We start from the raw sequence: 27,866 nt of genomic DNA, 5'->3' as shown, positions 1-27,866 counted from the left end.
TTTTACCTGCAGCCAAAAGCATCCTAAGCATCTGCAACCACCAGTCCCAGAACACACCATCATTGCAGGACTCAGACTTCTAAAGCTGTGCCTTAACTAAGTCGCTAACTCTGGTCCCCAGTTCTGCATGCCTGTGCCAGTGTCATTTTATATTTTCTTCCCTCCAGAGCCTCCTCAATCCCTACAAGATCAAGACCAGCTCTTTAGCTTGACTTTTGAGGTTCTAGGTGATTAGCACAGGCCTGATTACACAGTAGAGAGGGCTGAACTTTGTAGCTAGAGACCAGGATTGGAGATGGGGCTTTAAGTCATTAAACCTCTGGACATCTCAGCTTCCCTGTGTATAAAATGAGCACTTGTTTCTGTCCTTCTTTGAACTTATTAAGGGAAGTGTAATGATCTTGCTTGTTTACATGGTAATTCATTGATCATTTGTTTCCCCACCTTGAATGAAGTCCCCATGAGCACAAAGAGATTTTCTCTCTGACGGCAGATGCTCAGATATCCCAGCTGCTGGGAGGGTTAGCAGCAGACTGCCCCCAGCCAAGAGCACCCTTCAGGGACGGCCTTGGTAGACAAGGTGACATCCCTTCCAAGGACCGACAGGTTCTGTCTGAAGACAAATGTGGGGAGAGGGGGGCATAGAGGTCTGCCTCTCCCCTCTCAACTGGGAGGTTGAGAGGGGAGAGATCTGCTCTGAAGGTCTGCTCCATCTTTAGACCTGCTCATAGAGCTGTCCAAAATTTCTAGCAAGGCTGCCAGCAACATGGCTTGCCTTCACCCCGCTCCTCCCCTGCCCTCCCAAAGTGTGGACCCCAAGAATGCTCCCTCGCCGTTCTGCTAGACGCCAACTTCAGCCGTCTCAGAGTCTGCTTGCTGGGTGTCCCACTCCCATGTCCCTGTAACACCACAGAGCCTGTGGCATGGTGGGTGCGCTCATTAAACACGTTTGTTGAATGAGTCTATGAATGAAATGAAAGTTCCTCTAGCCTTAGCAGGATGATGTCACGAGTGTCACAGAGTCCCTGTGAGGATACAGAGAGATGACACTTATGGGAGCACCCGGCACCAGGCCAGGCACAGATGAAGAGCCAGCAGCAGGCTGAGTGGACACCCACCAGATGCCAGAGACAAGACTAGCAGGTTGCCCAGGAAAGGAACATAAAGTTGAATTTTTTAATCAGTTTTTCCCTTGAGAATCTCCCAGTTTGGTAGGTCAAGGGTCAAGAACATAAATAAGGAAGGAGGCCCACAGAGCTACAGAGTGAAAGATGAAGTGATGTGGGATGAAGGATGGGGGGAGCACCACCAAGGCCGTCTCACTTTGTGTGAATGGCCAGAAATGGCATGCTAAGTGGTGGAGGGGGGGCACAGCCCGAGCAAGGGCAGGAGACTGGGCCTAGGGCAAAGTTTGGCTTGCAAAGAGATGCGCACAGCAACAGAAGAGCAGAAAGTAAGCTTGAAATGGAGACTGGGTCAGATCACCCAGGCTAATGGAGTGCAGGCTTCATTCAGAGTAGAACTGGGAGCCATAGAAGGTTTCTGAGTGGGAGAGAATGGTGACCAGAACAGTGCTTGAGGCAGATAAAGACACCGGTGTGCAGAGGGTGGACTGCAGGGGGAGGGCTGTAGGTCTGGTTCTTGTGTTTTCTCCGCAGGATGGTTAAGCCTCCAGATGGACCCGCCCAAGTCTCGGCTCATCTGCCCTGCAGCACCAAGTGCTGGGCTGGCCACAGAGCAAGCCCTCAGCAAATCATTACTGAACTGCACAGAACTCAGAGACATTTTATTTTGTTATGGTTGGGAAGGGAAATATTCTCAACTACAATTCCAGAAATGACTGACTGAGGAACCCAAACTAAACATTCCACCAGGAACAGGGGGCCAAAACCCTGATAACGTCTAAAAGACCATCACACCCAGCCCTTGGGGACCCAAGTGGCAACGTATTAGCACTCACTGTCTGAATTTCTAGCATGACTTTCATGCCTGTAGAGATTGGGGGTGGCAGGCTGCTTTTCTACAGGAAGTGTGCACACTGTAGAAAACAATTCTACCTGACCAACAAGGGCCCGGCCACGGCAGCTGGGGCTCCTCGGGGTTGAAGGGCAGAGCCCTGTCTCTCTGACCCAAATAAGTCTGTAAAAATCAGGTGGCAGGTGTCTCCGGCGCTGCCTTTTTCTTCTGCCCACAACTCATGCCAGCTCAACTTCCTTTCTGGCCACATAACTCTTTGAGGGGGGAGCGGCGGCATGCGCATTGAGGGGGGTTAGCAGCACCCCGTGCCTCTAACCACTAGATGCCAGTAGCATTCCCCACCCTCACCCCACGCTGGGACAAGGAAACCAATCTCAGACGCAGCCAAATGTTCCCTGGGGTGCAAAACCACCCTGGCTGAGAACCATGGCCCTAGACCGAGGACTCCGGGTGGCAGCTCTTCTCTGGCCTACAGACATGTTTTATTTGGCCTTTCGGTGTTTTAAAAAATCTGACTTGTTTCTCAGCATCTAAAAAATCAGGAAATTCCTTTTGTAAGTCTTGATTTTCAGCCTCTCTTGAAAAAACTAGGAGACCTGGCAATATCAAGTCCCCACTTGGGAGTACGGCTCCCCTCTAGATGAGGCTTGTGCTCTCTGGTTGGCCGCAGTGCCCAGCATCTCCCTTCACCCGTCCATGTCACCCATCTGGCCCATGGAGACGTCTGAGTTTGTGACCCAGAAACCAGTGGGGTCTCTCAGGGGGCGGCCCTCTGAATCCTCTGGCACCCGTCAAGGATGGTGATCCCAGACCTGCTAAGATGGACCCTGGGAGAGTGCCTTTTTACCAAGTGCCCTGCTCCTATCTACCAAATGCCCTGCTCCTATCCTGACACTTGAGAGCCACTGAAGAGTCTGGCTCCCAAGACCCAGCCCCCTGGCTCCCCCGTGGACCCTGACACCATTGCCTGCTGCGGATTCTCAGAGGGCCCCCCCCTCCGCCCCATATCCATCCTCCGGCCTGCACTAGCTCCTCTTGTACCTGTGTGGCCAACTCCTCACCTGGCTTCAATTCCATCTACACAAGCACTTCCTGAATACTTACTGGATACCAGCCTCAACTAGGTACCAAAGACCCAAAGCTGAATGAGACACGGTCCCTGCTTTATCAACCGCAGCTAGCACTTATGAAGTACTTTCCATTTGCTGAATACTGTCCAAGGTCACTTCCCATACATTATCTAATGAAACCTTGAAGGTAGGTACTATTATTATGCCCACTTGACAGACGAGGGCTGGAGGATCAGAAGGGTGGGGCGACTCGCCCCAGGTTGCACAGCTAGGAAATGGCAGAGCCAGGATTCAGCTTTTGGTTGGTCCAACTCCAAAGACGGCCCTTGTCATGCCTTTCTGTGGTCAGCTTCTGTAGGTCTAGCATGAGATGCAGGCACACCGATGAAAGAAGCCATTGCAATGCTGTAAGGGCAATGAGTCCAGGCCACAAAGAAGGTATGAAGGAGGGTGTGCCCTCTGGCAGGACACCACCTGCTGTCCAATGTACTTCCCCACCGTCTGTGCAGGAATCTGCATCCTTGGCCCTCGTTCCCACCTGCGGGCAGACCTAGTTCTTCTTAGCCTGGTCGTTCTTGGCCCACCTGCCCTGCTAGAAAGAAGCCAGCCATGATGACTACCTCCCACTTCTCCCTTTCTCCTCCTTCTGATAACAGGAGGTGAGACATGGTGGGACTGACCCCTGCTTACATCGTCATACAGGATGGTCCATCAGTCATGGGACCCAGTCTGACCAGAGTGCTCCAGCACCTTGGGTCTAGTGACTGGGTCAGAGACAGAAATGTATTCCAGGCTGAGCCAATGAGAATCTTCCCCAGGAGCTTCCTAACAACCACACTCTCAGATCCTCGCTCCTCTGGGGTTGCTGAGCTAGGATGTCAGCAGTCTCGGGATGCCGGCAGCCATCTTGCCCACCACAAGATGAGTCGAGGCCTTGACAACAGGACCTTTGTCCTGGATCTAGCTAAGGCTAAACAAGACTTTACCTCTGGACTTTCAGTTTAGAGGGTCCAATTAATTGTCATTTTTGCTGATGTGAAAGAATACTGAAATAATCCATGCTTGTGTCAGTCTAAATATACCAGAATACCAGAATATACCAGAGCGAGAGAGCCTTCTGAAAACCCTCCACCAAATACAAGCTTTCTGGCAAAAAGACCAATTCTTACCAATCAGAGCATAAGCTCCTTAAAGGCTGGGACTGTGGCTTCCCGTAGTTCTGATCACAAAGACTTGCATACAGAGGAGCTCTGTAAATGCCTGGTTATGAGCTAACTAATATGCAGAAGCAACAGGAAACCAGAAAGGAGTAAAAGGGTATTTTTTGAATCTCTTTCATTTTTTTTTCCAAAAAAACCACACATTCATGTCAACATGGGATCAACTGGCAAAATTTTTTTTGACACACCAGTTCCTGAGTAAAATCAATTTATTTGCTCTGTAAAAAACCTTGCCATGGGTGACTGATTTATTTTTGCAGGGCTAATCATGCTTTTGGGGGAAAACCCTCAAAACTGTTACTATAGGTCCTGGGACTTTATGACTCTATTTAAGAAGTTCTATTTTAATTTTTTTTTAACATTTTATTTATCTATCTGTCCGAGAGTGAGATGGAGAAAGAGAGAGCACAAGCAGGGGAAGCGGCAGGCAGAGGGAGAAGCAGGCTCCCTGATGAGCAAGGAGCCTGACGTGGGACTCGATCCCAGGACGCTGGGATCATGACCTGAGCCGAAGGCAGCTGCCAGCCACCCAGGCATCCCAAGTTCTATTTTTGAAAAGCAAACTAAAAGGTGGGTCATTTCCAGTGCTAAAGTCTAGAAAAAATAACACCACCCTAAAATGTTGGGTTTTAATGACAAGACTCCGTCCACTTCTCTAAAGGAGACCAATCTAAACAATCCTCGAGAAAATGTTAAAGCCAGGAGTGAGATGGAGGCTTCCTCAACTCTCAGGTATCCACGGGGCCTCTCTTCCACCTGGGCAGGGCTGCTCCAGCGAGGTTTATCTCTCTTTGCTCGACTAGATGTTCTCATGTTGGGTGACTTTTGGGGACAGTTCTTGGCTTTCCTAGTTCTGGGGTTCCAAGCAAACAATAGGAAACAAACAAAACTACATAAAACAAAATTTTTTCTCTCCTTTAGTTCTAAATCCCACTGTGTTTCCACCCTCCTGCTTGTTTTCTAAGAAAATAACAAAACTTGAGACCCACAGATGTTCCCTATTTAAATATATGATATATGTACCACTGGCCATCTCCCAGAGCAATTGTGCTCCTATTTCCCAAGCAAAGGCTAAAAAGGCGTGTCTCAGAGGGATGGGGCTCCTCTAGATTGTCCTGGAAGGTCAGCTTATGCCTGGAAACAGCAGTTTGGACAGCTCTCTGGCTGTTTCTCCCAGCTGTGTCCTAGCTTGCCAATAACAGCTGCAGGCGTTCCGCCACGTCCCCGCCCCTTGTCCCCAAACATCATCCGTAGCCTAGTCTCTGTTCCACCTTCCATCTGAACCCTTGTTACTCTTCCCCCTCTCCTCCATCGTCCTCCCTTCCCTGCTCCTGGACACCTCCCTGCTTTTCCTCCCCTTCCCACATGAGTCTATGTCTCCTGGTGCTGCAGCTCCAAACGCTCTCATCTGCATGTCTGTGCAAGAGTCTGGACTCTCGCCCCTGTTGCCGGGGGGTGGGATGAGACTGCAGGAAGCAGGAAGGCCCAGGGACCACTCATTAGACGTTCTTGGCAGGGGTGGGCCCCACCAATGCATAGCCGGGAGCCCGGCAATGTCACCGTCCTCCCCCTGTAATCACTCCCAGCATCACTCTGGGACGCCGTTTGCACCGAGGGCTTCCATTTTCAGAAATGCTTACAATAACAGGTCTGAGGAAGTCCAAGCATACCTTGGAATGACTATGAGCAAGTGACCTCACAGGCTGGAGTTTCTGGATCTCTACTAGTAATACTAAGTATTATGATTAATAATACTTATTATCATTGTTAATAATACTGCAGTGGACTATTGCTACTAATACTTGTGAGTATAGATAATGATAATAATAATCACTATTGTTCATTGATCTCGCAGTATGTGCTAGGCCCAATGACACCTGCTTTACAGACGACACCTCACTTAAGCCTAATATCAGCCCTCTATGGGAGGCACCATTATTAACTGCCCCCCCTTAAAGGTTAGGACACAGGAGCTCAGGGAGGGTAAGTCATTTGCCCAAGACCATAGAGCTGGTAGATATGATTCCCTCAACCATTCACGCTGCTTCCTCCACTGGGAGGGATAGCACTCTCTGCGCCTTTAGAATTTTTTTCCCCAAACATTCCAAAATAATTATAAAACATGGGTACTCCTCTGCCTTTAGTATAAAAAGCATACTGACATTTACAAGGCTCTGCTTTGGATCATCGTAAATATCAGATAACACACAGTGCCGAGTGCCATTTTACAAAATCTTCTGTTATCTGTGACCAAGTCCCTGCCCTCCCCCGGGCCTCCAGGTCAAGGCAGAAGGACACGGGGTGGAATGCTAGCCTGAGTCTCTGTGGAGGCAGAACAAATTCAGGAGTAGTCTTTCTGGACTATGTCCCTGATGTCAGCCTACAATTTCTTTTCTTTTTTTTTTTCTTTTTCTTTTTTTTGCCTTGAATCTCTTACAGATACGGAGAGAAAAATTTGGAGTGAGAGAAGGGGAGTCTCTGTCCTGGGGAGCGTGACAAAGCTATCTTCCTAAAAAACCAGTACCTGTGAAAACCCAAAACCAGTGAGTTTTGAGCTATTTTTTTCCCCTTCTCTACATGATCTTCAAGGTGAATACAAATGTTGTCAGACTTATTTGTTGGATTCAAAACATGATTAATCGCTTATTACTGCTGCATCACTGACCCAAGACATCACTTTCACCTCCTTGTCATTTCATCATCTAATCTTCTATTTCATTTGCATTGTCCGTGAACAAGATGTCATGAGGATTGCGTTGGCACTTCAAAAATGTCTGTACCCGGGTCGCCTGGGTGGTTGTCAGTTAAGCATCTGACTCTTGATTTTGGCTCAGGTCACGATCTCAGGGTCATGGGATCGAGTCCTGCATCAGGCTCCACACTCGAGACGGAGTCTGCTTCTCCCTCTCCCTCTGCTCCCTGCCCCCACTTGCACTTGTTCTCTCTCTCAAATAAAGAAATAAATAAAATATTTGAAAAAGAAATGTCTCTACCCATCTATCCACCACCTTTGCACCCATTCACCCATCCACCAATCTACTCATCTACCCAACTCCTCATCCATCTACCCATCCACCCATCTACCCATAAGCCTACCCATCGACCTCTCTACTTGCCCATCCATCCCTTCCTTCCTTTCTGTTCCCGTATTCCCCTCCCTGATTCAGGCCCCTACCACCCTTCACCACCAATCTGTGTATCAGTGTGTACATATAATAACATTTAACTGCTCTCCCTGAGTCCAGCATCTCTCTTTCAAAGCCATCAGATACACCACATTAATCATCTTTAAACTTGGCTCTGACTATGCCATCCCTTATGCAAGAACCTTCGGTGGTTCTCCAGTGTCTAGGAAATAAAGCCCAACTTCTCATTCTGGCATCCAAGGGCTTCCTTCATCTGTCTCCAACTGGCCTTTCTTTCCCCCCCCCCCTTAATTTCAGTTCTCCAATATTTCAAACATCCAGGAGAGTAGAGAGAACAATAATAAATGCTCGTGAATAGGCCATCCAAACTGGATTTTTCCCTTTTGGCTTCAAAACTACTCTTAGAAAGCAAAATGTTACAATATTCAGATACAATTGGAGCGTTCTTTGTCCCCTTTTTCCCTCCCTTATTTCTCAACTGCTACCCTGCAGCCAGTGTATCTTCTTAAACAGCCCACCTTTGTATAGCTTTAGGTCACATAGGTGTCTAACAGTATAAACAATATGAACAATTACTTTCTGTTTTAACTTGTTTAAAAACATGATAGCTCACCTTGCTTTTTTCACCCAACATTGCATTTTCCAGTTTTATCCACAGTGATACATACATTTAGGTGATTTTTCTTTTTTTCTTTACTATAAACACTACTGTAGCAAACATCCTCGTACAGAGGTGTGTGTGTGTGTGTGTGTGTGTGTGTGATGCAAGAATATTTTGATAGGTTATACTTAGAAGTAGAATTGCTGGATCATAGGGAAGATCACAGGATCTTCCTTCCTGTTGCCAGACCCTGCCCAGTTGTTTTCCAAAGGGGCTGGACCCATTTGCATGCTTACTAGGAGGTTTTGAGAGCCCATGTTGCTCCACATGCTTGTCGGCACTTAGGACTGCCCTACCAATCTAATGTGAGTCAAACTGCGTCTCATTTTGTTTTCTCTTCACTTATTTGTTGTTGTAGGAAGATTTTTCATTTTTATATAATGGCATTTATCAGTATTTTTCTCTACAGTTTGTGCTTTTTTATGTTCCTTTAGGCAAAAGAAACATTCCTTTTTATCTTTCTTTTCCTACCACCAAGGTTTTAAATATCACCTCCTACATTTTCTTTCATAGTTTCAAAGTTCTGCTTTTTATCTTTAGTGCTTTCATCTATCTAGAATATATTTTTGTGAACTAAGGTAGAGGTCTTACTTTTCTATGTAAAAAAATATATGTGTGTGTGTGTATGTGTAAAATCATTTCCTAAAAATAACCCCCTACATGACAACCAATGGAATCCACTCTATTTCTAAATAGTCTACCGCCCCTCTGACCAATCCGGAATGCACCACTGTCACCTACTGTGCTCTCATTTGCGAAAGGTGCAGTTCTCCCACTAGTCAGCTGACCTAGTGCTGCTCTAGTACCTGCTATTTTCCCGACTATCACTTTAGAGGATATCGCAATATCTGATAAGGCAAATGCTTCAACAAAAATGCAAAAAATAACCTACAGATCTTATTTTCTTATCACACTGAGATAAAGTAAGTAAGTAAAAGCAAGTACAAAACGTTAAAAAAAAAAACCTTTGGAACTAAAATAAACATAATTCTGAATAATGCATGGGTCAAAGAAGAAGTTGCCATGGAAATTATGAAATATTTATATCTACATGACAATGAAAGCATCACTCATCAAACTTCTAGGATGCAGCTAGCTAATTTGTAGCATTAATGGCATTAATTTTCAATCATTCTTGTTTTCTGATGTATGTACTTTTTAAATTACATTTTCTAATTGGACATAGCTGACACACAGTAACATTATTAATTTCTGTAACCAGCCATCTTGCTGAATTCTCTTCAGCTGGAAGTATGATATTTGCTGTTGGCTTTTGGTAAATACCCTTAACAGGCTAAGGATGTTCCTATTTATTCCTATTTGTTAAGAGTTTTTGTCTTAAATGGTGAAAAGTTAGAAGCATGCCTTTTAAAAGTCAAGAATACCGGGGAGCCTGGGTGGCTCAGCTGGTTAAGCGGTCTACTCTTGATTAGGCTTGGATCATGATCTCAGGGTCCTGGGATTGAGCCCCACATCAGGCTCAGCGCTCATCGGGGAGTCTGCTTCAGGATTCTCTCTCTCCTTTTGCCCCTCCCCACACTTGCTCATGTGCTCTCTCGCTCTCTCAAATAAATAAATAAATCTTTAAAAAAACACAAAAGTAAAAGTCAAGAATACCACTTCTCTCCCATTTCCCTTCACACTGTACTAGATGAAGGTCCTAGCCAATATAATAGGGTAAGGAAAAGAAATAAGAGGTTATGAAAGAAGAGACAAGGCCACCATCATTTAGAACTAATCAGTGAGTGGCTTCCTGAGCATATTTTCTTATTATTGACCCTTTGTTTAACCTTTGTGAGCTGAATAAAATATTCCTTCATTCCATCTCCAAACTTAAGTCTCACTATGTTCTCTCTCAAAATCCCAATAACCATCCTAATAATAGCTAATATTTATTGATTGCTTACTGTGTATCAGGTAGTTGTTTTATATCATCTTTTTTCAATCCTTACAGCAACCCCACAAAGAAGGTTATTATTAGCTTCATCTTCAGAATGACAAAACTCAGAGATTAGGCTGAGCTCACATGGCCAGAAAGTGGTAGAACAGGGACTGAGCCAGAGAATCTGTCTGCAGCCCTAACCATGGCACTGAACAGCAACACCAACCTACCTGTTCATGATGCAGGACCCAGACATTTCCGTCCACCAGCCTCTGCTTTGGTCTGGATTCCTGTGTTTGACTTTTCTCAAATCCCTGCATATCTGTAGGGACACAGTGATGGGCCACCCAGGTCCCTTTCAGGAGCAGAGTACTTAGTTCCCTAGCTGTGAGGAGTGCTGTTGGCAGACACCCCAGCTGTTGGCCCTCCTTGGAACTGCCTTAGCTAAAGAGGTATCTGCTCAAGCCCATGTCATGCCCCCTTCTGGGAGCAATAAGAACATATAAAGACCCAGCCTCCTCGCTCCTACTCAGGAGAACTCAGAAGGGCCACCCCAGCTTTGGAGCTCCCCCAAGGAGTCGATTGAGGCTTTAGTTGTGATTGCACCATAGCCCAACTTCTCCATTCACTGATTCCTGCTTTCCTTCCTTTCCTTCTGCAGGTGGGGACCCCCAAGAGTACTCGCTAATACACTCCTGCATTACAATCACTCTCAGTCGGCTTCCTGGGGAACCCACAATGGAATAAATCCTAATCCTTCAAGAGTCACTTCAAATGCTGCACCCCCAACATTCAACCTTCCCTGAGCCCCAGCCCCCAGCCCAGATTAGAAGTCCTCCTCCCTCCGAACCCATGTCCCTCTCTGCTGTATTCGAATCACAGCTACACACCTGTGTCTTTGCTTCCATTCTACAGTGTGATCTCCCTGAGAGGGCGCTGGGTCTAACTCATCTCTCTGTCTTCTTTAGCAACTGTCTGCCACCAAGCATGGGCTCCAGTCAGACACATCTGGACTCAAATCCCAGCTCACCTTTATCAGCATCAGTTCCCTCACCTGTAAAATGGGATGATGACAGCTTCTTACCCTTAGGCTTTAAGATATCTGTGGACTGCTTAGCCCAGAGCCCAGCACACAGTCAGCACTCGCTGTTTGCTTTCTATCATTATTGTTTACCTACTGTCATGATGATAACACTGATATATGTTTATTCAGTGAGTCGAGAATGCCTGATGGTGACCAGCTCAGCAGGCTCTACTAGCAGAGTGAGTGTTCACGACTTCATCTCCCTGGTAGCCAGTGAAGATTGGCTGAAGGTTTCTCATTCCCTTGGCAGCTTGCCCACTTTGCTCTCTCTCTCTCTCTCCATGTGGGCCTCCTAGCTGGACCCGCCAGCATGCAAACCCTCACTCTCTCCTGCAACCAAGAAATAAAAAATAAACTTGGCTTTGAATCCAAGGCCATTGGTGCTTTTGATCTTGGTTACAAAGCAAGGCAATTATTGGACACAAAAGCCCTGATTTATTTATGAAATGCGACGGACATCTTCGAGGCGGGAACGAGAAAGCTCACTGAAGACCGAGACCTATTGCCACACAGTGAATGGCTGCTTTCAAACACAAGCCCCCCAGATGCCTTCTCGTCTCTGCTGAGAGTCTTTCCTCATTAGTGCTTCCTCCAGAACACCGCAGTTCCCAACAATCAAATTCACTTCACGGCCAGGCAAGTAATTAAATTCTGCAGGCATCACAGCACAGAATAATGGATGGCTATTGTTAAGGAGGCTGAGACTGAAAATGGAATGAATGGGCTTCCATGCCCGTCTCAGACACCGTAGGGGCAGGAAGGGAGAGCAGGCAGGGTGCAGATGGACCCTCCCCCCCGGGGCTCTGCAGGGGTCAGTGGATTCAGCACAGGAGCTGGAGTGGAAAACCTGCGTTTGGGGCCAGACACTGTGCTTACCAGAGGCAGGCCTCAGTTTCATCACCTGTAAAACAAGGAGGTAAGTCATTCTCCGTGTGTGGCCCCCAGCCCATAGCAGCAGTCTCACCAAGGGAGCTTGTGAGAAAGGCAGATTCTCGGGCATCTCTCCATTCCCCTGAATCAGACACTGGGGCGGTAGGGCCCAACAATCTGTTTAACAAGTCCTCCAGGTGGTGTTTCTGATGCTAGAATTTGTGAACCAGTAGATCACGTTTAAAAATGAGGTCACAAATTCAAATGCAGAAAGGGCCAGGGAGGCAAAATAAAGGAGCCACGCAGGTGTGCTGCACCAGACAACAGCAGGGACCCTAGCACGGTGGGGACAGTATGCCCTGCCTAAAGGGGCTAGCAGCTACTCAGTTCCAGCCAACTACTACCAAGTATGGATCCATGTGGATCTGATATTGGCAAAGTTTCTCCTTTTTTTTTTTTAAGACTTATTTATTTATTATTTGAGAGAGAGATCGTGGGGGGCAAAGGGTAGACAGAGAGAGAGAATCTCCAACAGACTCCCCGCTGAGCATGGAGCCCAACGTGGGGCTCGATCTCATGACCCTGAGATCATGACCTAAGTTGAAATCAAGAGTCGGATGCTTAACTGACTGAGCCACCCAGGTGCGCCTCAGAGCTTCTTATTTTTGAAGAGAAACACAAAGTGCTGATTTTTATGTGAAATCCCACAATTTTTAAATATTGGTTTAATTTCTCTTAACATAGTGATGAGGGCCATGCAGATTATCCTTAAGAACCAAATTCAGCTGAAGCCTGCCATTTTGCAGCCTCCCTTCTGAGTTGCCCTGGACCTCCATCCTCATACACTCTACCCACTGTGCTCTTGACTTTCTCGGAACACTGAACTCCAAACCCCCTTTCCCCATTTGGCAGACTCCTATTCATCCTTCAACACCCATCTCAAAGGTCATCTCCACTGTGAACTCATCCTCAACCCTCTGACCCACTTTCCACCTCTCCACTAAGAAGGTAAAGAAGACTCAAACATGGAGTTAAAGAATTGACACACAGCAGAAGGTAACACAAAGGGAGACATGGAGAAGCTATAAAATGGGCTTTCCCCACAGAGGAGGAATTAGGACCTCTTGGAAAAGTTACCCTCTTGCTGCTTGAAAAATCACTTAAATAAAAACACTGATCCCATTTGATCAGAATCTAATAAAATGGAGTTTTAAAAGACCAAATACAGAGAAAAAAGTGCAGAATTCGAAAGATAGATTAAAAAACAGTTGGCAGTCGGAGGGGGAGATGAACCATGAGAGACAATGGACTCTGAAAAACGAACTGAGGGTTCTAGAGGGGAGGGGGGTGGGGGGATGGTTTAGCGTGGTGACGGGTATTAAAGAGGGCACATTCTGCGTGAAGTACTGGGTGTTATGCACAAACAATGAATCATGGAACACTACATCAAAAACTAATGATGTAATGTATGGTGATTAACAATAAAAAAATTAAAAAAAAACAGTTGGCATGAAAATACCCAGGGATTCAAGTGGGGAGCTCAGAGGGGGCCAACCATGTGATGAGACTAAGGTCAAAAAGGCAAACGCCTGCACAGGTTTCATTATTAGAAATAATGTGGCTAGAGAGCCCTGCTCTACTCTTAGTTGGTCACACCTTCCTGGAGTATTCTGAATGGTTCTGAGTATTAACTTGTGCAGGCTGGGGAAGCCTGGGACATGACCTAGGTGGGGGGAAAACACAAAGCCAAATCACAGAGGAAAACTGAAGAGACCTGGAATATTTACCCAGAGGTGGGGAAGACCTGGCTGGGGGGTCATGATTTCTGTCCTCAAGCAACAGACAAGTTTCCATGTGGATTAATCTGTGTGGCCTTCAGGATGGGACCAGGACCATGAGTGTCAACACTGAGATTTCATCTCAACACTAGGGAGAATTTTCTGTTGATCATGATTGTCCCCAAATGGAATGAGCCATCCTGAGAGGTAATGAAGACCCTTTATGAGGGACATCTAGCAGAGGGAGAACAACCACAGAGGATGATAAAGGGACTGGAACAGAGGCCTGGTGGACATCTATTGTTTTATTTCTCCCTTCTTTTTTTTTTTAAGAGAGGGAGACAGAGCAAAAACAAGAGCAAGCAGTGGGGGGCAGGGGGGAGGAGGGGCAGAGGGAGAGAGAGACTCTTAAGCAGACCCCGATGCAGGGCTCAATCTCACGACCCTGAGATCATGACCTGAGCCAAAATCAAGAGTTGGATGCTTAATTTACTGAACCACCCAGGCTCCCTTCTCCCTTCTTCTTGTAAGAGTACTCCATGGGTTGGGTAGAGTTGAATGCACACCCGGCTTCAGGGGTGGGGATGTTTCCAGGCCCAGTCAGTCAGAGCACTGCATCTCACTGGCCGCTGGTGCAGCTTCAGGAGTGTGAGCCCATACTGGGCAGTCAGAGCCCAGAAGACTCCATTCTGGGAGAAGGGCGCTCTCACTTTCCACGGGACTTGAAGCAGATGGGATGTGAGCCCAGAGCTGCAGGGGGCCATGTGGTTGTCACATGGAGAGAGACTAAGAGAGAGCCCTTCACCGCACTCCAAAAAAATGTTAGAAAACAGAGAAAAGTGGAGCAGAGCTGCAGAGAGATGGAGTTCTTTTGTGCCCCTGAAGCCAGCCAAGCCTGGAGGTAAGTCCCTTTCCTCCTGAGATGGGTTTCTGTTGTTGGCCACCAGAAAAGCCCTGACCACTAGGATGGCCTCTAAGAGCTCAGCCAGTTCCTTTTGCTCTGACAAATCTTTATCTGACACTTAAAGCAAGGGCCACCTGCCCACAAGAATCTTGGGACGGCTTGCGGAATCTGAAGTGCTGCCTCTAGTCGTCCGAAGAGACTGCACTGCGAGAGGGGAACTGGAGACTCGTGAGGAGGAAAGGTATTAAGTCAAAGAGCATCCTGAGTCAGGGAGAAGTTGGCAGACAGAGCCTCTGCCCCAGACCCAAGCCCAGGAAGGACACCTGGCCTGGAAGCTACTCCCACCCCCTGCAGATGCGTGGGCAGAGCGTGACTTGGTGGGATGGTGAAGGAACACCCACCCGAGTGCTACCACCAAGCTCAGGAATGGGGAGGGGGTCCCATTCTTTGGGATCAAGATTGAGCCACCATTTAATGAGTACCTGCTGGATGCCAGGCCTGAGCCAGACACTTGGCCTGCCTCGGCTCTTCCAAGCAGCCCCCTGAAGTGGGCGCCGAAGTAGGCAAACATGGAGGCTCAGAGACTTGCCCAGGTTCATGAGTCAGTGAGGGGCAGTTCTGGGACAAACTCCCAAAGCCCAGCCATACTAGGCTCCTGCTGGTGGTGACCACAGGCCAAAAGTGGACAAGTCTAGGTTCTCCTGCAGGTTTGCAGGCTGGACCTCCTCATCTGTAGAATGGGGTGACTGACAATACCTTCCCCAGTCTGACCAGAGGCTGGCCTCCCCGTTGTTCCGAGGTCTGCGGGATCTATTAGTACAGAAGGAGTGCAGCCTCCGTGCCGAGATTTTCTCTAACTGATGTGACACAAAGGGCCCGCACTGTGCTAAATCAGCCAGCCAGGCCCATGCCCAGCTCTCTCCTGGCCCACAGGGGCCAGGTCGCTTCCTTTGTTCCACTGGCCCCGGCCTGGTAACAAGGCAGCCAGAAGCTCAGCTGTCGACCTTGTTTCATTATTTTCTACCCTGTTAACCTCCATCACCAGTGACGCTGCTGTCAGCCTAAATGAGAACTGAAAAGATTGATCTCACTTGTCCCAGGGCTCAGTCAGGAAAAAGACCCTTCATTTCCTAACGGCCCTGATGACCCTTTCTCTGCGAGTCCCTCCCACCCAGGACAAAGATGTGACAGTAGCAGCAGGCGGGGGCTTGGGGCCAGAGCAAGTGATCGGGATCACCTCAACCTGGCTTTGCAAAGCGCCGTGGTTTTTTCCTTTATTGCCCTGTATTTACCTCCCTAATTATGTTTGCTTACACAAATATTCAACTTGGACGACGTTTCATAAACACAGCCCCAGGAGGGGACCAGCGCGTATTGTGCCGTGGGAGGGAATGAGCCTGTGATTACAGTTCCGCTGCAGAAGTCGTCCTCCAAGTGGACAGTCCAAATACAGACCACAGACAGATCATTATATTTCAAATCAACTTGTCCTATTAACCATGCTTCTAGGATTCCCGGGTCACCTAATCCCTAAAATTGGCGCCTGGCAAGAACAGACGAGCTCGATAATTTTACTTTATTTATTTTTTAAAGATTTTATTTATTTTTTTTGACAGAGAGAGACACAGCAAGAGAGGGAACACAAGCAGGGGGAGTGGGAGAGGGAGAGGGAGAAGCAGGCTTCCCGCCGAGCAGGCTCCATCCCAGGACCCCGGGATCCTGACCTGAGCCGAAGGCAGACGCCCAACGACTGAGCCACCCAGGTGCTCCTTGATAATTTTAGTAGTAACACTCTTATGGATTGGTTGGTACAATGGTAGCCAGCTTTCCTGAACACTCATTCTCGGTGCCTTACTTGGGGTCAACACCCTCTTAATCTTCCCCACTGCCCTGTGGGTCTTTTTATCCTCATCTCACAAATGAAGAAACTGAGGCACAGAGTTAAAGTAACAACGCCCAAAGACACACAGCTGATAAATGGTGGAACCAGGATCATGAATCCAGAAATTTAAGAACTCTGGACCCAGAGACCACACCCTGAGCCACTCCCTCAATAATATACGTGTTCCTCCTTCACACGCGCAGGTTCCTTTAACCCTCACACTGCCCCTGGGAAGTAGTTGATCTTAACTCCTTTTGATCAACACAGAAGATGAGGCTCACAGAGGCTAGAGGACTAGCCCATTTTACAGAGGAAGAAACCAAAGTCCGTAGAGGTGGGTTCAGTTCTACAAACATTTCCACAGCATCTACTGTTTGCCAGGCACTGTGCAAGGAACTTGGGAAACAGAGACCTCAGGGCACATATAAGTGACTGCTCCCTGCACACTTGACTTCTGGGCATTTATATGGGTAAAACCTTCTGAAAACAACCAAGCACTTTGTTAAAAGCCTAAAAAATGGGCAAACTTTTGACCCAAAAATTCTTGTTGCAGAAAACAACCATAGAATAATAGCAGTGAATGTGACAAAAGTATATATACAAAGTAGCTCACCGCAGCGTTTTAGAAGAGTAAAATAATGGAAATAACTTAAGTGTTCAACAATAAAAGATTGGTTAAATAAATTAGGGTCAGCTCTATCATGAAATACTATGGAATCATTAAAAATGGCACAGAAATAAGTTTATTGACCTGGGAAAATTTTGTAATGCAGTGTTATATAATTTATTAGGTGAATAAGCAGACAGTAAAATCATATATGCAGGCTCATCTCATTCGGGAAATGTACACTGGAAAATGTACACATATGAGAACTTACAGAAAATGTATTTGCCTATGTTTGTATAAAGAAATCCCTATGGCACCAAAGTGATTATTGCAGTGATAACATTCCCAGTGATTTTAATTTTTGTGTGTGTGCTCATATCCATTTTTCCAAATTTCCTACAATGAACATGTGATACTTGCCAACCATGCAGAGATTATTATTTTTGTGTGGGTGGTGGCTGAAGTGGCTGAGGGCACCAGCCATATCTAGGATTCAGACTCAGGGTCTGGGACACCACAATCCAGCCCTCGGCCCCTGGCACCCTTCAACACACCTGCCCTCCTGGTCCCATGCCCCCAAACCAAATCCCACCCTGGCTGGCCATTTTGTAATGCTCAGCTTGGGGCAGAGATATCTGAGCAGGTGGAGTGGCCCCCTTGCCCACCTTTTTGAAGAGTCTGATGACATCCTCACTGATCTGTGAGAGGCGGACGATGACATTGTTCATGAAGATGTCATTGAGGGTGGCATGATCTCGACTCTCCCGCCTGGTCTGATGCAGGACCAGATACCAACAGTTCACGGGCGAGAGGAGGTACTGGTCCTTCCTGTGGAAACCAAGGCAGCTCAGGTTGGCTTCATTGGAACTGTCATCCACACAGTGTTCTGCATTGTCATCCACCGTAGCTCTTTTGACCCTCATGGGGCCCTTTCAAGCTCAGTTTCCTTAGAACACATTTACAGCTAGCGAAGTGATCCCCCCTAAGGTCCCAGAGCAGCGCTGAGGCCAACTCCAGGTCTTTCGGCTCTAAGGCCTAACGCATTCGCCTCTCCCCACTGCACGTGGCATCTGCTATGTGCATCACTCCCTTCTGGGCAGAAGCTGACTTCCCTGGGGCTAAGAAATACTCAACTAATTGTGTTTGAAATACTCGTATTAGTTCTAAAACCATGCAGTGGAAAAACAAAAAGTGGACCCCTCCTTTTCCCTTCCCTGCCTCCCCCAACCCCTTTGTCCTCTCCCAGGGCCATCTTCTGTCTTGGCCTCTTGGAAACGTATGTCTTTATCTCTCAATGGAATTGGGGGCTTGGAGAGTTTCAGGTTCTGTATTTGGGATGATGTTAACCCATCTTCCATTTGGGAAGATGGGTTAACATCATCCCAAATGGGATGTTTGGGTAAAGTACATATAAGACAAATAAACCTTTCTCCTGTAACAACTGAGAGATTCTTAGCATCCTCTAAGATGGGTGTTATGCTAAAACAGGGGTTCTCAAAGTGTGGTCCTCAGACCAGCAGCAACATCACCAGGAATCTTGATAGAAATGCAGATTCTCAAGCCCCACTCCAGACCTGCTGAATCAGAAACTCTAGAGGTGGTAGTCTGGGTTCTAACACGCCCTCTAAGGGATTCTGATTCACACTAAAGTTGAGAACCACAGATCTACCTAGCATACTTTCCCAAGGCTTGAGAAATGGGATGTTTCTGAAAAATGAAACGAGAGACTATTCCTCTCTTATCTATGCTTTCCCAAAGGCCCCTCTTTTATCCCCAGTAAAGGGTATATACATCCTATTCTCCAGGAAGAAAGAGGGAAGGGTAATTAGAAACCAAAATCAAACCCAGAATCTCATGTTGCCACAGGTGCTGTGTGCCTGCCCTCTGACCCTGGTTCTGCCCTCACTCCGCTTCCCAGGGGGGGAGGACAGGACCTCCTGAGGGTGGTGGTCTCCAAAGTCCCTCCCAGACCTGCATTGCTCCCCTCGTGCTCCAGGGTGGGCCACCTCCAAAAGCTGACCACGGACGTGCTCAGCCACCCACTAGCAGCGCTTTTGAGGAAGGGAATTCTGCTGACTCTCACTGTGACCACATCATCCTCCCACAGCCAAAGGGATGTGCTGGGGGGTGCAGCCCTGACAGCCTCTGGGCATCCGTAGCACTGCCATGCCCCACACCCCACCCCAATTCCTGAGCTTGGGAAGGACAGGTGAGGGGGCGCCTTCTGATTTACAGGGATTTTCTTGCTGTCACCAAATGAGCTAAAGATCTATCTAGGTAGCAGGAGCTGGGAAGAAGGGAATTTTGTTTAGAGGATGGTTATGGTGGAAAATGCCTAAAGAAAAGGGAAGGGACAGGCTGCCAAAGAAAAAATGAACAAATTGCTCCTTGCTTATAGCCTAGAGAAAAAGCTAGAGCATGAAAATTCAACCACCCCGCCCAAATCCCTCAGCATTTCTCTGTCAGGTCTCAGGTGGGCTATGGGTGGCAGTGACACCGATGTGCCTTGGAGGGGCTGCTTCCCAAGTGGCTGAGGCAGAAGGAAGGATTACAGTGGAAGGTGGTAAAGTGCTATAATAGAGACACATGCAGAGCGTCAGTTCTGCTTGAGAAGTTGGAGAAGGCACTGCTCTCCTCCTGTGCTCTCCACATCCCAGGGACACAGGCCCCTTTCCTTTGTGCCAGGTTCCCTCCTGCCTGGGGCCCTCACACATGCTGTTCTCTCCATCTAGAATCCATGAGCCCCAGCCCTTCTCATGACTGCCTTCTTCTCTTCTCTTCTCTTCTCTTTTCTTGGTCTCACTTTCAATGATATCTCCACAGAGAGAATGCCTGTGACCGCACACTAAGGCATGGGTCCTCAAACTGTGGTACCCGGACCAGCAACATTGGCATCAGTTGAGAATTTGTTGGAAATGCAAGTTCTCAGGGCCACCCCAAACTATTTAATAAGAAACTCTAGGGATAGGTCCAGCATCCATGTTCTAACCAGCCCTCTGGGTGTTCTAACACACTCAGGTTTGAGAATATTTGCCTTAAGGAGTTTCCACCCCCACCCTTCACCCTCCTGTAAGTTCTTTCAGAGGAGGGATTGTTCTGTTCCAGGCACCACATCCAGCACCCAGCAACGTGCCTGACTCAAAGTGGATATTATGGAAGAAAGACCCATGAGAAAAGTACACATTTGTGCTGGGTCTTGAAGAATGGGTAGGAGTTTTCCAAACAGCCAGAGGGGCGGAGAGAGATATAATTGTAGACAGAGGGCACGAGGGATAAAAGATAGATAAGAGCTAGAATTTCAAATATGTTAGGAGAAGACTGGTAGGACATGAGGCTGGAGAGACAGATTAAGGGTTTGATTATAGGGGGCAATGAATGCCAGGCTAATGAGCTTGGAATTTATTCTCTAAGCCACATGGTCTCTACATGGGTTGCACACTAGAATCACCTGAGGAGCTTTAAGAAAACACCAAGACCCAGGCCCCATCCAAGACCAATTAAATCAAAATCTCTAGGCACAGAGCCTTAGTATTGGTATTTTTAAAAACATTTTCTATAAGAGTCTAATGTGTAGCCAGGGCTAAGAATGCCCTAAGGAGTCATCAAAGTTACTTAAGCAGAGGTATGATCTAACCAATGTGTGTTTGAGGATGGACAGATTGCAGGATGGGTGATTGGATAGATGGACGGATGGATGGATGGATGGATAAACAGATGAGTAAGTGGAGGGATGGTGGATAGATGGGTGAGTGGATGGATAGATGGATGGGTAGATGGGTGGGTGGGTAGGTGAATGAATAGATGGGTGGATGGGTGGATGGATGAGTGGACTGATAGATGGATGAGTGGATGTGAGGATGGATGGGTGTGGGCACAGGCTTGGGGCTGGAGGGAGGACCAGTCAGGACTTGTTTAGTCCAGGAGAAGAGAGAGGATGAGGGCCTGGGTGGGTGGCAGTGTGGCCAGAGAAGGCTGGACTTGAGAGATACCTCAACAGAAGAGCAGATAATCTTGGAGACCTCCTGGAAATAGAAAGGAAGGAGGAGGAGGGAAGAGTGCATAGTGATTCCAAGCTTTGGATCTCAGGCAACGGGGTAGATGCTGATGACACGGACTGAGATAAGAACTGCAAGGGAGAAGCAGGTTTGGGCAGAAAACACTTTGCACATCCATTTTTCACTGCTTCCTAGGTGCTGATAGAAATGGAAAGATTAAAGGAGAGATGAGATAATTGAGCTGTTACTTAAATTACTTCAGGGGCTTAGCTCAGTCTGGGATGCAAGAATTGAACAGCATCAGGGAATTAAATGTACAAAATTTATGGAAGTCACAGCCAGAAGGTGAATTTCAGGCGGGGGAGAAAGAAGACGAGTGATCTTGAAAGGGTACGGAAATGCTGGCATGGCTTGGGGACCACTAAATTAGGTCGCCTGGTCAGAGAGGCTCGGTAAGAGAAAGACAGAAAGGACGGCACTTTCCTTATCAGAAGCTGTGGGCAGGAGGCAATCTGAGCCGTCTCAGACGGGAATTCTGCAGGGAGGCGGGGTGGCGGGGTGGGGGGGTGGGGGGGTGGGGGCGGAGGCAAGGGGGACAAAGTTACCTGAAAGCAACCGAGCACTCATCAAGCTAGAGCGAGCAGCTGCTGGAAAGACGAGGGCCTTGGTTCTCTCAGGCTTCACTCACCGTGTGTGTGTGTGTGTGTGTGTGTGTGTGTGTGTGTGTGTGTGTGCGCGCGCGCGCGCGCGCGCGCACTAGGCACAGCGAGACACGGAGCATGCAGCAGGGACCACAGCAGGCAAGACCCTGTTCCCACATGCCTTGCACTCACTCGAGTGAGGGGGACACACAAGGGAACAGAAGATGATGACACAGCCTCCTGAACGTAGGGATGAGAGGGAGCTGTGGAGCAGAGGAGGGCCCCCTTGCCCACATTTGGTGGCGAGGTGGTGGATGGCTTCCCAGAGGGAAGCACTTTCTAGCCTGACAAATAAAGGCTGCAATGGAGTTTGAAAGGGCAGAGCTTTCTAGATCAAGAAATACAGTGAACAAAGGCCAAAAGGGAGGCTGGAAAGATGTGGGTGAATAGAACGTAGTCAAGGAGGGGCTCGAGCGTGGTATTCTGGGGTGGAGGTGGGAGTGACAAATGAGGTTGGAGAATTAGGAAGAAGACACATAGCCAAGGTCCCATTAGAGAGTTTGAGCTTTGTTTTCAAGTCAGTGGGGAGCCATTGAAGAGTCTAGATCAGGGGAGTGAAAGGGTAAAATTGAATTTGCAGATTCTCACTTTGACTACTCTGCGGAGGATAAGCTCAAAGGGGCCAAGAGAGAAGTTGAGGGACTCAAGAAATACCTAGGTAGTGAAAAGACTGGGCCTGGAGATTGACTGGATGGGGTCTGGGATGGGGGTGAGGAGGGAGGAAGAGACGTCCATGATGAATTCCAAGTTTCCTGGGTTGGGTACCTGGGAGAGCAGACGTGGCATCTGCTAAGCTGAGGGGGAGGAGGGCAGTGGTGAAGTAGGGAGGGAAGGAGAGGAACTCTGTTTGAACATGACAAGTCTAAAGGGCTCCTGGAACACCCAGATGGTGATATCTGGGCTAGAGAAACAAATGGGGAAGCTAGCAGCAAGCACTCGGATGGTATTTGAAACCACCGAATGACGACGCGGAACTCTTTACAAATGCGCATGACCATGTGGCAGAAGAGGCAAATCCTTGGGAGGCCTGGCCAGGCTGCAGCTGGAGGGATGGGGCAGGGCTGGGCTCCTCCCTTCCCTTGGTTACCTAGGATGGGGATAATGGGCTAGCCCATCCTTCTCTTCAGAGAGGCTGCCCGGGCCTGCCATCCAACCAGCGGGCCCATCCTCTTGATTCCTCCCAGCATGGGAGACTGCTTGTTCTGCTCCCCTCACCTTCTCCCAGCCCTGGCTCCCTTAGTGTGGCAGCTCATTTGTAGACTAAAAGGCTGGGGTGAACAGGGCTGTCCATATCCAAGGTCAGGGGCAGAGCTGACCACTCCGTGGAAAGCTGCCACTTGTGGTCTTGGCCACAATGGTACCAGGCTCTCGCAGTATCAGAAAGAAGAGGCAAGAGCCATAGATGGGACCCAGCATGGCAAAACAGAAAGATGCTTGGACTTGAGCGGGGGTGTTCACCGGTGGCCACCACACTGCCTATGTGACTTTATGCAGGTCACTTAACCCCTGTGGCCTGGTTACTTAAACTGTATCATGAGCCTGGGGATTAAACGACAGAAAACAGCTCCATGGTCATTCATTCAGCTGTTCATCCATTCAATACATTTTTATTGAATATTTCATATGGACTAGACGCCAGGCACATAATTTTGAGGACAACAGACACAGTTCCTGCCTCCATGGAGTTTACAGTTTAGTGGGGGAGACAGACACCCCTCAAGGAATCCTGCAAATGTGTGTCAAGTTCCAACTCCAGAAAGTGCTAGAGAGGACATAGCAGGGTGCCATGAGAGCCCATAACAAGGGAACCCGGCCTGGGGCATCCCTGAAGTAATCCCTGAGGAAGGGGTCTTTGGGCTGGGCTCTAAAGGAAAAGTGTTGGGGGGGGGTAGCTAGGTAAAGGGGATGGAGCTCAGGGGACAGGGGCCCAGGCAGAGGGAACAGAATGGGCAAAAGCTCATGGCAGGGCAGGGGAGTTTGGTGCATTTAAGGAACTGAATAAAGGCCAATGTGGCTGGAGCCCGGGAAGCAAAGTGGGGGACAGGACAGGTGCAGGGGGTCAAGGGCTCCAGCCAGCGCATCAGCCACCATCCCACTGGCCATCTGGATTGTACCAGACCACACGAACAAGCACCCAAACCACACAGGGCAGAGCTGGACACTGACCTTCCTTTCTTAGGAGGTTACTTGTCCCTTTTGAGAACAGGACCCCTTTGACCTGAGACCCAGCTCTCCATGCCAGCAGCGATTTCTGCCTGTTGTGGCCACACTTTTGGAAGCTGTCACAGTGAACCTGGCGGGCGCTCTCTCCTCCAAGGCACATCTTGAGCAGCCTTTCTGCTTTTCCCATTTTGCATCCCAGTGTCTATGCAGCAGGCAGAAGCTGCTGAGCTAAGGCATGATGTGAGAACTTTCACATATATATGTATATCTATTTTCTTTCTTTCTTTCTTTTTTTTTTTTTTTTTTTGGCCAGAAAACAGCAATGAAAATTTCTGGTGAGTCACAACTTTCTTTCTTTGGCTAGGGGAGCTGGGTATGAAGCTCCAAGAGCCTGCAGCTAGAGAAGCGAGGTCTTGCCAAGCTGGGGAGCTAGGGAAATGAAATTAGCAACGAGCCACCTTCTCCAGCTTCTCAGCTGGGGGCCGGAAAATTCCGCTTAGCAAACAGAACCTATTTCCAGGCCTTGCAAAGCCCCACGCTGCAGATGAATCCAAACCCACTGCCCCGGGACTATGGTTCCTCTGGGAGAGAGGCAAGCTCGTGCAGCTGACACCATCCCCAAGATGCCAAATGCCTGCCTCTGGCTTCCTGCTCTCCTCCAGCACGTTCTTGGGTCTTGCTCAGCAGGCTGCCAGCAAAGCTGCCCCTGAACAGAGCTCCCTCAATTAGTTCCAGGGCCCAAAAGGTATGGGTAACTTCTTGCTACCTAAGCTGCCCCAAGCAGGATTTGGAATTCATCGCCCTTGCTTGGAGCATGATTCAGTAATTCCACAAATATTAACTGAGTGCTGTCTTTTGTGCCAGGCAATGGTAAGCAAAATGAGTCACACTTCCTGCTTCGTGGAATGTACAGCCCAGTGGGGGGCCTCAGGTGATAACCAAATAATCACATAAATAAATAGAAAATTGCATCAGTGGTGGGGGCTCTGAAGGAGAAATGGCTGGTACCTCAAGGGTCTATAACGGGGGTTACCTCACCCCAGGAAGGTGGAAGTGGGTGTCAGTTGACCATGCGGGTCCTTCCTGTCAGTGAGACTTCAGTTGAGATGTTTCTCCTGCATGAGGCCTTCCCTGACCCTCAGTGGCTCCCTGGTCTCTAGCACAAAACCCTACTTTATCGTCATTACTGCACTACCATTCCTGCGATCTGTCTTGTTCATTTACTTTCTGTTTCTGGTCTTTGACTCCTCTCAAGCTTCCATCCGTTATGTTCACCACTGTTCCTCTGGTGCCAGGCAGGCCTGGGCACACGGTTGGCTGAAGAGATGAAAAGTATCCAGAAGCATAAGCTGGAAACAGAAGGATGGGCAGGTTTTGGCACAACCCGGGGATAAGGGAGAGCATTCCCTACGGTAAGTGTGAAGGCTCTGTGTGCATGCATACCGTTGGAAACTGAGGGAAGGTATGCGTGGCCAGAAGGCAGAGAGGAGGCAACCGAGGGTGGAGACAAGGCTGAAGAGGGAGCACGAGCTGGGGCCTTGATGAACAGGGCAAGCATCTGGGCTGGCTACTGCCGTAACGAAGGACCACGCTGGGGACGTAAACAGCAGACGTGTTGTCTCACAGTTCTAGAAGCTACAAGTCTGAGATCAAGGTGTCAGCAGATCGGTTCCTTCTGGGGGCTGTGAGGGAGACACTCACATGCCTCTCCTCTAGATTCTGGTGGTTTGCTGGCAATCTTTGGTGTTGCTTAGCTTGTAGCCATATTATCCAACCTCTGCCTTTGAGCTCACATGATGCCTACCCTGCGCGTGTGTCTGTGTGCAAATCTCCCCTTTCCATAAGGACACCAGTCATGCTGGATTAGGACCCACCCTTACACTTACGTTAACTTGATGATCTCTTTCCAAATAAGGTCACTTTCTAAGATTTGGGGGGTTAGGACTTCAGCCTGTGAATTTGGGGAGGACACAATTCAACTCATAATAGACTGCTTCCCCAAGTGGATCAGGAGCCCAAGGAGAGTTTACATGACCACTCAGGCATCTTTCTTGTGGTCCAACCGAGGAGCAAATGCGCCCATGATGCAGAGGATAAAGTTTGACCCCATCAGCTGGCATACAAGGCCAGTCCAGCCCTCTCCCCCATCGGCTTCTCCACTTGCAGAAACCTTCTCCAGGCAATGGACAAAGCTCTTAGCCAGGGATGTGTTTCTTCATTTATCTATTTTTTGCCTCCCAAGGAATCTAAGGCCATCATACTGGGAGCTGGAGAAGTTCAGATCCTGACTCTGCTGCTAATCGGCTGTGTGTTCTTGGGCTTGTCACTCTACCTCTCTGAGGCTTCACTGTCTCATCTATCACATGGGTGGGTGAGTGATTCAGTGGCCAGTGAGGGCCTTCAGATATTGACAACATCGACTGTATTTTCCAAAACCAAAATGCTTACACATGATCTGACAAAGGCTTTCATGTTCCTGATCACCCAACTTATTTATTTGAAAAGCCTCATAAGAAGCACAAAAATGAAAGCAGTGAATGGCCATTACATAGGACCCTTTCATGTATTTGGCTTCAATGACAGGACAATGAGGCTACTGAAATCTGGGAGGGGGGGCCGCTCCTCCTAGTTCACGGGCATTCCTGCCTTGACGCCTGTGCCCATTCCATCTTCATGCGCTTGGAATGCCTTCTGCTATTCTTGCCACACAGCAAAAGCCTACTCTCAGAAGTCCTGTTGACAAGGCTCTTCCTTCAGGGATTACCTGAGATCTGTCTAAACCACTCATTTGGATCTACTCAGTTACCTCCAGACATCTTTTATGTTGTTGCTTAACTCCTCAATCACCACTCACATGTGTGGGGCTGGTTCCCTCCCTTATTCCATAAGCCCCTTGAAGGCAGGAACAATGTCTTGTATTTCTTTGTATTCCATCATAGTCCTTCGCAGAACCCAATTCATTCATTCATTCACCCGTTCACTCACTCACTCTTCTAATGTTTTTTGAACACCTGCCACATTCTAGGCGCTGTCTAGTCACAGAGGACTGAAAAGATGACTCGATGTGCCTTGAGAAGGCTCACAGTCTAGTAGGTAAAATTAATGCAAACCATTCCCTGCTGCTTTTTTTCCCCACAGCTATCCAAATAACAGCAACCAACACTTAACCTGCTAGAGAAAGCATTTTTCTCAGGTATATCCCCTGGAAGCATTTTTCTCAGGTATATAAGAGATACCACAAACTAAAGGCATCAGAATAGAGACATCACCTCACACACAAAGCGCTATTTGCATGTGGGGCTAATATTCTAGATGGAAATCTGGAACTGGGCTAGGACAGGGCTTTTCAAACTGGGTCCCAAGGAGGGCTAGTTTGGTGAAATGTTAATCAATATTACAGGGGAGAAAGAATTCTGTGGTCAAATAGCTTTCAGAAAGAAATCACCAGGCTTATTTATTGCACAGCTTCTCAGAGCCTTCCATACCCTAATGTGTGTCGGGAATCTCAAAGAGGAGGTATAGAGTGGGTAGTTGCTCCTAACTGCATTCATCTCCACCTCGCCCCACCCCCATCTAGAAGTCTCAATGTATTGGAGTCTTAGAAAACCCTCCTCTGGAGGAAGAGAAAGTGTTAGTTCCAGCAAACCTCTGGCTTCCTAGAACTATGCAACTTGTTCGGAGGACATTCACCTACACTGAGAGGCAGGTTTTAAGACCCCTGGTGTGCTGCCCCTCCCCCGCACCACACTCCTGCTCAGGAAGGGCCCCCAGTTCCAGGTCTTGAAGAGAACAAGCCAACCTCAGGCCAGGGCTGCCTGGGAAAGAGCAGTGGATTATGGATTTGACTCTGGGGAAGTAGAAGGTTCTAGAAGGCCAGTGTGGCCTAAAAGTGAGTTGTGAATAATTTATCATCTGAAAAATATCAC

The 27,866-nt window shown here is 48.1% G+C and overlaps 1 protein-coding gene across 1 annotated transcript in view; it reads right to left on the bottom strand.

Moving 5' to 3' along the window:
* SRGAP3 (SLIT-ROBO Rho GTPase activating protein 3) overlaps nt 1–27,866 on the bottom strand; it is a 238,814-nt gene that overhangs the window by 89,310 nt on the left and 121,638 nt on the right. Inside the window, exon 3 of the mRNA XM_028101776.2 lies at nt 17,747–17,909. Within this exon, the coding sequence (XP_027957577.1) occupies nt 17,747–17,909 (163 nt within the window). The remainder of the gene's footprint in view (nt 1–17,746; nt 17,910–27,866) is intronic.

This window comes from Eumetopias jubatus, unplaced genomic scaffold, assembly GCF_037043125.1.
Source record: "Eumetopias jubatus isolate StellerSeaLion01/CBP00866 unplaced genomic scaffold, mEumJub1_p1.0 scaffold_1, whole genome shotgun sequence".
Lineage (NCBI taxonomy): Eukaryota > Metazoa > Chordata > Mammalia > Carnivora > Otariidae > Eumetopias > Eumetopias jubatus.
The sequence above is the reverse complement of the archived record's forward strand: the minus strand, read 5'-3'. Positions and strand labels throughout refer to the sequence as shown.